Source organism: Anolis carolinensis, chromosome 2 (genome assembly GCF_035594765.1).
Source record: "Anolis carolinensis isolate JA03-04 chromosome 2, rAnoCar3.1.pri, whole genome shotgun sequence".
Classification (NCBI taxonomy): Eukaryota; Metazoa; Chordata; class Lepidosauria; order Squamata; family Dactyloidae; genus Anolis; species Anolis carolinensis.
The window spans coordinates 1,752,127-1,764,143 of record NC_085842.1 but is presented as its reverse complement, the minus strand read 5'-3'; the positions used below and the strand labels follow the sequence as shown (position 1 = coordinate 1,764,143).

General features: G+C 43.9%; 1 protein-coding gene across 3 annotated transcripts in view; it reads right to left on the bottom strand.

The window, feature by feature from the left end:
- Positions 1–6,571: 6,571 nt before the first annotated feature.
- Positions 6,572–12,017, bottom strand: part of LOC103281128 (zinc finger protein 709-like) — a 53,481-nt gene continuing 48,035 nt past the window's right edge. For 2 of the 3 annotated variants that reach the window (XM_062972763.1, XM_062972764.1), the window contains one exon: positions 6,572–9,705. In XM_062972763.1, coding sequence (XP_062828833.1) covers positions 7,831–9,414 — 1,584 coding nt within the window. In that variant the 5' untranslated portion in view covers positions 9,415–9,705 and the 3' untranslated portion in view covers positions 6,572–7,830. The remainder of the gene's footprint in view (positions 9,706–12,017) is intronic. The other variant, XM_062972766.1, reaches the window with a different exon arrangement.

Here is a 12,017-nt window from a genome sequence, read left to right as displayed (position 1 = left end):
TCCGGCCCCCACGGCACTTGGGCTGAGGGGGGTTGGGCTAAATGACCCAAGGGGTCTCTTCTCTTACAACCATTATTATTATTATTATTATAATTAATAACATTAAGGCTGGGTGGCCATCTGTCAGGGGTGCTTTGCTTGTGCTTTTGGTCCACAGAGGCAGAAGGGGGTTGGACAAAATGGCCCAAGGGGTCTCTTCCAACCCTCTTTATTATTATTATTATTATTATTATTATTATTATTATTATTAATTAACATTGATGCTGGGTGGCCATCTGTCAGGGGTGCTTTGCTTGTGCTTTCGGTGCACAAAGGCAGTAGGGGATTGGACTCAATGGCCCAAAGGGTCTCTTCCAACCTTCTTTATTATTATTATTATATTATTATTATTATTAACATTGAGGCGGGGTGGGCATCTGTCAGGGGTGTTTTGCTTGTGCTTTCGGTGCACAAAGGCAGAAGGGGATTGGACTCAATGGCCCAAAGGGTCTCTTCCAACCCTCTTTTTTATTATTATTGCTGTTATTATTATTATTATTATTATTATTATTATTATTATTATTAACATTGTGGCTGTGTGGCCATTTGTCAGGGATGCTTTGCTTATGCTTTCAGTGCACAAAGGCAGAAGGGAATTGGACTCAATGGCCCAAAGGGTCTCTTCCAACCTTCTTTATTATTATTATTATATTATTATTATTATTATTATTAACATTGAGGCGGGGTGGGCATCTGTCAGGGGTGTTTTGCTTGTGCTTTCGGTGCACAAAGGCAGAAGGGGATTGGACTCAATGGCCCAAAGGGTCTCTTCCAACCCTCTTTTTTATTATTATTGCTGTTTTTATTATTATTATTATTATTATTATTATTATTATTATTATTATTATTAACATTGAGGCTGGGTGGCCATTTGTCAGGGATGCTTTGCTTATGCTTTCAGTACACAAAGGCAGAAGGGAATTGGACTCAATGGCCCAAAGGGTCTCTTCCAACCCTCTTTTCATTATTATTGCTGTTATTATTATTATTATTAATAATAATTATTATTATTATTGCTCGGTGGCCAACTATAGTCCGGCCCTCCAATGGTCCGAAGGATTGTGAACTGGCCCCCTGTTTAAAAAGTTTGGGGACCCCTGATCTGGACCAAACTTGACACACTTTACCAACAAGATCAACTTTGAATACCTACTGGGTTTGAGGGAAATTGACCCACAATGTGGGGAGTTGCAGTTCACCCCCTATGAAAGATCACTGTACACAACACCAGCAATGCTCCCAATGCCATTTTCCTGCTTCTTTATTATTGATTTATTTTATTTACTTCATTTCTACCCCGCCTTTCTCAACCTCGAAGGGGACTCAAGGCGGCTTACAAATCCAGCAAAAATTCAATGCCGCACAAGTAAACAATAAAACACATCTGATTAAAATATAAACAATCTAAACATATAAGCAATAAAACACATAAAGAGTTAAGGTACAATACTTACATTACCCAATGAATAAGTGTACCCAGGATTTGAGGGTTGAATGTGAAATTGTGTATAAAGGGTATCTTTCCTAATTCCAAAACTACTTATACTGCCTGGAAGACACATTACATATGGCGCCTGGAAGCTGGAAAGTATATTGGTTTGTTTCCTCATGTGGATGCTTTGGTGGGAGGAAAGGTCTGCTAACTGGCAAAAGCTATTTCCACACTCCAGGCATTTATGCGGATTCTCTGTGTGGGTTCTGTTATGCCTACCGTGTTTCCCCGAAAATAAGACAGTGTCTTCTATTAATTTTTGCTCCCAAAGATGCTCTAGGTCTTATTTTCAGGGGATGTCTTATTTTTCCATGAAGAAGAATTCACATTTATTGTTGAACCAAAAAAATGAACATTTATTATATACTGTACAGTAGTTGTCATCACAAACCAGCATAACCAGGCAAACTGAATCCGATCAAGAATTTCTTGTTACTACCATTATTTCCATGTACAACAATCTATGGTACGTACATTTACCAAACCTGCATGCTCTGGTGTTCTGTTTGGCAGGCATGCTTCCAAACACAAACTTGCCTAGGTCTTACTTTCGGGGGAGGCCTTATATTTAGCAATTCAGCAAAACCTCTACTAGGTCTTATTTTCTGAGGATGTCTTATTTTAGGGGAAACAGGGTAGTAAGGTACTCTTTCGCATGGAAGCTCTTTCCGCACTCTAAGCACTTGTGCGGTTTCTCTCCCGTGTGGGTCCTTTTGTGCACGTTAAATTTCCCTTTCTGGCGGAAGCTCTTTCCACACTCCTCACACTTGAATGGTTTCTCTCCTGTGTGGATCCTTGTATGTGCATCAAGGTTTCCTCTCCCAGTGAAGCTCTTTCCACACTCCAAGCACTTGTGTGATTTCTTTCTGGTGTGGGTTCTTCTGTGCTCTTTAAAGCTTGCACTCGCCGTGAAGGCCTTTCCACAATCCAGACATGTATACGGTTTCTCTCCTGTGTGGGTTCTTGTATGCATATCCAGGCACTCTCTCCCACTGAAGCTTTCCCCACACTGCATGCACTTATGCGGCCTCTCCCCCATGTGGGTCAGTTCATGGCTAATAAGAGGTGTGCTTGTCGGGAAGCTCTTGGCACACTCCAAACCTGATTGCTTCTCTGTGTCGGTTTTTCCATGTGCGTCAAGGAGAACAGCAGAACGGAAGTGCTTTCCGCATTCCAAACATTTGTAAAATTTCTCTCCTCCATGATGTATTTCATGTCGAATAAGCTCTAGACCAGGGGTCCCCAAACTAAGGCCCGGGGGCCGGATGCGGCCCTCCAAGGTCATTGACCTGGCCCCCGCCCTCAGTTTTAGACTTAGGCTCGCCCAAAGTCCGAAATGATTTGAAGGCGCAACAACAACAATCCTACTTAACTTGACTATCTCTTTGGCCAGAAGCAGGCCCACACTTCCCATTGAAATCCTGATAGATTTACACAGTATGTTGGTTAAAATTGTTTTTATTTTTAAATATTGTATTGTTCTTTAATTTACTAATACTGTGCAATCCTAATAATATAATATATTGTGTATACATATAGTATTGATAATAATATTATAATGTAATACAATATAATATTTATTTATTTATTTATTTATTACAGTATTTCTACCCCACCCTTGTTGCCCAATAGGGGACTCAGGGTGGCTAATAATAATAATATAATATAATATAATAATAATGTATAATATAATAATATTAATTATATATTATATATCAAATGTAATATTACTAATCATATTACGGTATAGTACAATATAGTAATATATAATGCTAATATTGTGATGTGCTAATAATATAATATATTGTATGTACATATAACTTGTAAACCGCTCTGAGTCTCCTGCAGGGTGAGAGAGGGTGGGGTATAAATGTAGTAAGCAAATAAATAAATAAATAATTGTTGTTGGGGGGGGGTTGCACTACAAATAAGACATGTGCAGTGTGCATAGGAATTTGTTTGTATTTTTTAAAATGATAATTCGGCCCCTCAACAATCTGAGGGGCCATGAACCGGCCCACCACTTAAAAAGTTTGAGGACCCCTGCTCTAGGCTCCCGTCAAATCCCTTTCCACACTCGCAGCATTTGTACGGTTTGTCCCCCGGGTGCGTTCCTTGATGTGATAGGAGTTCACCTTTCAGCCGGAAACTCTGGTCACACTCCCGGCATTTATATGGCTTCTCCCCTTTGTGGTTCTTTTGATGGGAAACAACACAACCGTATGAACTGAACTGCTTTCCACACCCTGAACACTGAAATAGCTTCTCTATTGTGGAAATTATTTGAGATCCATGCGGATTCGTGCAGTAGGTCTTTACACACTCTGCACATCCTTGTGCTTCTTGGTACAATCACGTTGGACTGGATGGCCCGCGAGGCCTCTTCCGCCTCCAGGATTCTCGAAGGGATCTGGGCCAAACCTGACACACGGACCCATGGAGACCAACCCTAATAGTGTGGACTGGGAGAACTGGGCCATGATGTTGGGAGATCAAGACTTCCCAGGATCAAAGAGGGGCAACGACAGGTGATGGTGGGAGGAGGAGCTTACCCACCTCCTTATGCGTTTTCTAAAAATCCAAAAACAATTATTATCATTATTTATTTATTTTTGTCCCGCTTTTCTCACAGAGCGAGACTCAAACAAGGACTTCTTCTAATATTTATCACAACCAGAGACATCACCCGGGCATTGCTGGGTATCTAAGCTGGTAGAAAATAAAACCAAATCATCAGATACTGAGATCCAGACCTGAATCCATTCCTCACTTCTTCATCTTTCCTGAAATTACTTTTTGTCATTAAGATCAAGACCTGTGCTCCTCCTGCTCCTCTTCTCCACAAAGGCCAAGGCCTGGCGCTTTCCAATCCCAATCTTCCTCCCGATGGAGGCCAGGCCGTGGGTCTCAGTGGGATCCCCTCCCAGGCTCCCTTGGGAAAGGGGCAGCTTTGGGGTGTCCGGATGCCCCGCCAGTGCCCCCCCTTCTCCTCATCCTTCCCCAGCGAGGGGAGGGTTCCTTCTGCCCCCGCTCAGCCCTTGGTGTTTCACATCAGAGACTCAGGAAGGAGGAGAAACAAGAAGAGCCCCCTTCCCTCCCTCCCTCCCTTGCCCAGCCTGGGGGTCCCTGCTGCAGGTGAGAGAGGCCAGGCCTGGCAGGGAACTCCAGGGAGGGAGGGAGGGAGGGAGGGCTGGCCCTGCTCGGGGTGCCAGAGAAGCCCAAGGGCAGGGCAGGGACTCAGCCAGGGTTGGGGGGAACCTCAGAGGGGGATGCTACTACTCTCTGATGGGTCAATGGTTAAGAAACTATCCTGGAAACAAATGACATCTTTGGGTTGCTGTGAGTTTTCCAGCTGCCTGGCTATGTGCCAGAAGCATTCTCTCCTGACGTTTCACCCACATCTATGGCAGGCATCCTCAGAGGTTTTGAGGTCTGTTGGAAACTAGGCAAGTGGGGTTTAAATACCTGTGCAATTATGCCCAGGTTGGGAGAAAGAACTCTTGTCTGTTGCAGGCAAGTGGGAATGTTGTGATTGGCCACCTTGATTAGCATTGAATGGGCTTACAGATTCAAAGCCTGGCTGTTTTCTGCCTGACTTTCCACAGATATATAATCCCCTCTTGCTTAGTTTCCAACAGACCACACAACCTCTGAGGATGCCTGCCATAAATGTGGGTGAAACTTCAGGAGAGAATGCTTCTGGAACATGGCCACACAGCCCTGAAAACTGACTGCAACCCAATGATTCCGGCCATGAAAGCCTTCGACAACACAATGGCTGTTTTTGATAAGCAAGGGAAACTCAATGAATGCAAAATGCAGACTCCATGTGTATTTCCTCTGGGTAAAAAGAGGCACCCCACTTTTCACCCCACATGGTTGAGCAGATTTCTCTTGCAGTCTGGCCAGATGGGGAGTGCTCATAAGGTGAGGAAGGGGATTCTGGGATGTGTTCAGGGGGACGCTGTTGGGAAGCAGCTCAATGCCTCAGGAGGACCTTGCCACTGGACCCCAAACTTAATAAAAGTAAACCCTTTAATACTGGTATTGAGTGATATTTTGGGGTACGCTTTACTCATATTGTATCAAATGTCTTGTGAAGGCACCTGTTCCCCTCCATCCCCTCTACGAGGGCGCTCATGCAAGATTTCCCCTGGCCCACTTCCTGCGGACTGAGAGCAATGGACCCTGGCCCAGTCCTGAGTCCTTCTTCTCTCCATGAGTGCCACCTCGGGACACACACTTCTCCCATCTTTTAAGCGACTCTCAACACCTCGCTTGTAGAAGTCGTCAGGTTGTTTCAAGAGCCACGTTGTGACTTCGGAAATCAGAGTCTCATCACCTTTGGTGAGCATGCCACGTCTCTTGGTTTTGATGGCCTCCCTCCCACAGTTCCCGCAGCAGTGAAACGTCATCTGCTCCAGTGACCGTGGGATCCTTTGCTGGGAAATCCATCCATCCTACTCCGTGCTGGTCCCAAAATACTGTGAGCGTGACCTTGCCTGCCGAGAGTTGGGCACGTGCCTTCTTTGGAGGCGGTGGGTTCAGTTACTACACCATTGCAACGAGAGCGACTGGCCTCGCGAAACTCACTTATAATGCCGAGGCTTATTAAATATGGTTTTCTGTGGGCAAGCAGATGGCGACTACTGGGTGGCATATGTTCTGTATCAGGAACTAGAGCTGATGTGGTCTATTCAATGCGATTTTCTTAATCATCACCCCAAATAACAAAACCATATCTAAAGTTGACGAAAAACTGATTCGTAACCCTTTTGGTACTAATTCGTAACTGATTCGTAACCCTTTTGGTACTAATGTTGGAGAGTGGTCTCTGATCAAAGTGGTCCCTGGTCAACTGATCCCTAGTTTTAAAAAGGTTTGGGACCACTGGGCTAAAATAATACAATTGCAGCAACACAGTCAAAGGAACAATGAACACAAGGGCAGGTCAAGAGTCCAATTAATGCAGACAAGTTGAGTACTGCAGATCCAGGTCAAAAGCAAAAATAAACAAGGGCCAAGGTTACAGTCCAACCGTCACATGCCAGGAGTTCATTCAGCAGAGTTCATCAAATAACAATCAAGAAATCAACAGTACAACCAAATTTAGAGTCCCAAAGTCAAGCCAGAAAGTCAGGGATACAAAGTCCAAGTCCATAAACGAAACCAGGACGTCAGTCCAGAATTTAGAGTCAACAATTCAGGATACAACAAAGTCCAGAAAAGGGTGAAAGGTACAGGGCTAGAGCCCAAAATTTTAACCAAGGGGCAGTAATAATAATACAGTAGAGTCTCACTTATCCAAGCTAAACAGGCTGGCAGAAGCTTGGATAAGCGAATATCTTGGATAATAAGGAGGGATTAAGGAAAAGCCTATTAAACATCAAATTAGATTATGATTTTACAAATTAAGCACCAAAACATCATGTTATACAACAAATTTGACAGAAAAAGTAGTTTAATATGCAGTAATGTTATGTTATAATTACTGTATTTACGAATTTAGCACCAAAATATCACGATATATTGAAAACATTGACTACAAAAATGGCTTGGATTATCCAGAAGCTTGGATAAGTGAGGCTTGGATAAGTGAGTTTCTACTGTAACACTTTATTTATATTCTGCCCTATCCCCCCAAATGGACTCAGGATGGATCACGGTACATACAGTACACATGCATGGGAAACAATCGATGCCATTGAATGCAGTAGAGCCAAGACATGTGACAGGAGTATGAAGATATGATGTTATCTGCAACCAAATAGAATCATAGAATCATAGAATAGTAGAGTTGGAAGAGACCACATGGGCCATCTAGTCCAACCCCCTGCTAAGAAGCAGGACCCCCTGCTAAGAAGCAGGACCCCCTGCTAAGAGCTTTCTTTTTTAAAGAACCTTTTATCCAGAGATCTCAACTGCTGCTCATTTCAGCAAACTTTCACAGATCACCCTAGAAGCCTGTGATGGGTCTCCTTGGGGAGGAGGTTAGATGAACCCCTTCGAAGCTTGCTGCCATTCTGAGTGACACCTGCTCCCAGTAGCCGTCAACCAAGGCCACACAAACTGCAGTTCTGGAGGAGAGAGCAAGGTGCTGTCCTTCCTCTTTCCTTCCAATGCTTTTTAGAGACAGCGCAGAAACTCAAATGCTCCCTCTAGCGGAGCATGAGTTCTGTGATGTCTAATGTATGCTTCACTTTCTCTAAAGCACTTTTCATATTCCGTGCATTAAGGTGATTTCTCCTGTGTGGATCCCTTGATGGGAACGTAGATTATCACTGCGACTGAAGCTTTCTTCACATTCTATGCATTTCTGTGGCTTCTCCCCCTGTGTGTGTCCTTTGATGGGTACGCAGATTGCAACTCTGACTGAAGCTCTTTCCACATTCCATGCATTTATATGGCTTCTCCCCTGTGTGGGTCCTTTGATGGGAACGTAGCCTTCCACTGTGACTGAAGCTTTCTCCACATTCCATGCATTTATGTGGCTTCTCCCCTGTGTGTGTCCTTTGATGGGAATGTAGACTGCCTCTGCGACTGAAGCTTTCTCCACATTCCATGCATTTATATGGCTTCTCCCCTGTGTGGGTCCTTTGATGGGAACATAGACTGCCACTGTGACTGAAGCTTTCTCCACATTCCATGCATTTATGTGGCTTCTCCCCTGTGTGGGTCTTTTGATGGGTATGCAGATTGCAACTCTGACTGAAGCTTTCTCCACATTCCATGCATTTATATGGCTTCTCCCCTGTGTGGGTCCTTTGATGGGAATGTAGACTTCCCCTGTGACTGAAGCTTTTTCCACAGTCCATGCATTTATGTGGCTTCTCCCCTGTGTGGGTCCTTTGATGGGTACGCAGACTGCAACTCTGACTGAAGCTCTTTCCACATTCCATGCATTTATATGGCTTATCCCCTGTGTGGGTCCTTTGATGGGAACGTAGACTGCCACTGTGACTGAAGCTTTCCCCACATTCCATGCATTTATGTGGCTTCTCCCCTGTGTGGGTCTTTTGATGGGTACGCAGACTGCAACTCTGACTGAAGCTCTTTCCACATTCCATGCATTTATATGGCTTCTCCCCTGTGTGGGTCCTTTGATGGGTACGCAGATTGCAACTCTGATTGAAGCTTTCTCCACATTCCATGCATTTATATGGCTTCTCCCCTGTGTGGGTCCTTTGATGGGAACGTAGACTTCCACTGTGACTGAAGCTTTCTCCACATTCCAGGCATTTATGTGGCTTCTCCCCTGTGTGGGTCTTTTGATGGGTACGCAGATGGCAACTCTGACTGAAGCTCTTTCCACATTCCATGCATTTATATGGCTTCTCCCTTGTGTGGGTCCTTTGATGAGAATGTAGACTTCCACTGTGACTGAAGCTTTCTCCACATTCTATGCATTTATATGGCTTCTCCCCTGTATGGGTCCTTTGATGGGAACGTAGACTGCCACTGTGACTGAAGCTTTCTCCACATTCCATGCATTTATGTGGCTTCTCCCCTGTGTGGGTCATTTGATGGGAATGTAGATGGCCACTCTGACTGAAGCTCTTTCCACATTCCATGCATTTATATGGCTTCTCCCCTGTGTGGGTCCTTTGATGGGAACGTAGATTGCTACTGTGACTGAAGCTTCCTCCACATTCCATGCATTTATATGGCTTCTCCCCTGTATGGGTCCTTTGATGGGAACGTAGACTGCCACTGTGACTGAAGCTTCCTCCACATTCCATGCATTTATAGGGCTTCTCCCCTGTGTGGGTCCGTTCATGTACAGTAAGAGAACGTTTCCTATCAAATTGTTTCCCACATTCCACACACTGATGTAACTTCTCCCCTGTGTGTGATCTAGGATAGGGAGGTAGAGGACTTGCCATTCTTTTACATTTATAATTCAAATATCATGCCAGGGGTTCACAGATATAACCTTTCAAACAGCACAGTCTGTGTTTCTGTAGCCTTCTGCTTGCTTTTCCAAGCCTATCTTTTTTCAGCACAATCTTATTTCCTCCCCTTAATTGCATAGGTATGCAGCTTGAAATATATTTTTCTACTACTTCTTTCTTCTTTTTGTCATTGCTGTGTATTTTGAAGTCACTTTAGACTTAGATCACTCCTCGGGCAAAGCTCTCACAAGGTGTTCTTCGCGTAACTTGTTCAGAAGTTACCTGCCAGACAAATGAGAGGAAAATCACTTCAGCAGTTGAACAGAGAAAGATCTCATGAAACATGAAGAACAAGTCTCGTGTTGTAGCAAACCCAGGGGAAGAGGGAAAGTGCCCATTGCCTGGTGACAAATCCTTTAACCCTTGCCCAACAACGAACAATCCCTCCTCAGGTACAAAGGGGAGGATGCCCATAGACTCTCTTCATAAAATAAAATCCAATCCTACAGATTAAAATTCAACAATGCAGCAAAGCTGCAGGTATAACAGGCTGTGAACTGTGGACATGTTTTTTCATGTTTCATTTATTTTTGGCATCTTTTGCTGTATTAAATAATTCTTAATGTCTTCTAGAGATATGTGGTCAGCCTTATATAAATTACTGTAATAATGTTTAAAAGTCTGTTGAATATTGATATCATTAATTAATATTTTATCTTCATGTTGTATCTTAACAATGAGTCCCTTCAGGGTAGAGAAAGGTGGGGTAGATAGCAATAAAATTATATTATTGAGGCATCAGTAGGTTAAATGTTTTTGAATATTTACATACAACTGGAATTTAAGATTTAAGACTGCCCAACTCTGATTAAATCATTATTCTAACCTCCTTCAATGTATATGTGCTTCCAATAATCACCATAGTTTATTTTCAGTATACATTTTGGGGGAAATGCTGTATGTAAATGAGTAAGAAAAAGTGGAAAAGACGAGCACCGAGGAGGAGAGGAAGGTGCGCACTGCGTCGAGAGAGGAGGAGAGGAAGGAGAGCTGGGCTGCTGTGCAGAGAGGTGAGGGTCCTGGCAGGAAAGCACCAACGTATAAGCCGAGGGCAGCTTTTCAACTCCCAAGTCCGCCTCACATTTCTGCACCTGCTGGTCCTTCTCCACTTCAGCCTGGAGCTTCTTCTGCCACTCCCTCCCTGGGGCCTCTCTACTTTCGCAGGACGGCCTTCTCTGCAGAGGGAAGGGTCCAGGTTCTGAGTCTGGGGCCATTTCCAAAAAGGACAAAGCAGTCAAAAAGGGCAAAGCAGCAACAACCATAGTTCAGCAGGAGCTCCTAAGTCAGGATGAAGGACTCGATGAAGCCTTCTGTCAACAGCTGACCAAACAGGCACAAAGAAGAGATATAGTAGTCATGGGCGATTTCAATTATCCCGATATCTGCTGGAAAACAAACTCAGCCAAGAGTACAAAGTCCAACAAATTCCTCACTTTCCTTGCAGACAATTTTATGGTCCAGAAAGTAGAAGAGGCAACAAGGGGATCAGCAACTCTTGATCTAATCTTAACAAATGTGGAAGACCTGATCAATACAGTTGAAGTCGTTGGATCCTTAGGGCCAAGTGGCCATGTGCTCTTGCAGTTTGCAGTACAAAGGAATGCTGAAACTAAGACAAGTCAAACACGCATTCTGGATTTTAAGAGAGCCGACTTCCAAAAAATGAAGGAATTACTGAGCAGCATTCCATGGACGCCAGTATTAAAAAACAAGGGAGTTAAGGATGGATGGGAGTTTTTCAAAAGTGAAATACTCAAGGCGCAAATGCAAACAGTGCCAACAAAGAAGAAAAATAAGACAAGTGCAAAGAAGCCAGAATGGATGTCCAAAGAACTTCTAACTGAGCTAAAGCTCAAAAGTGACATGCACAAGAAGTGGAAAAGGGGAGAAATCACCAAAGAAGAATTCAAACGTATAGCCAACACCTGTAGGGAAAAGGTTCGCAAGGCTAAAGCACAAAATGAGCTCAGGCTTGCCAGGGACATAAAAAACAACAAAAAAGGCTTTTTTGCTTACGTTGGTAGAAAAAGGAAGAAAAAGGAGGCGATAGGGCCACTGCAAGGAGAAGATGGGGTGATGGCGACAGGGGATAGGGAAAAGGCAGAACTGCTTAATGCCTTCTTTGCCTCGGTCTTCTCACAAAAAGAAAGCCATCTTCAACCTCAGCAACATGGAATGGACGAAGGATTGGGGGAAATCCCACCCCAAATAGGGAAACAAGTTGTCCAGGAACACCTGGCCACTCTAAACGAATTCAAGTCCCCAGGGCCAGATCAGCTACATCCAAGAGTATTGAAGGAACTAGCGGAAGTTATTTCAGAACCACTGGCAATAATCTTCGAGAGTTCTTGGAGAACAGGAGAAGTCCCACAGATTGGAGGAGGGCGAATGTGGTCCCTATCTTCAAGAAGGGAAAAAAGAACGACCCAAACAATTACCGTCCGGTCAGCCTCACATCGATACCAGGCAAGATTCTGGAAAAGATCATTAAGGAAGTGGTCTGCGAACACTTAGAAACAAATGCGGTCATTGCT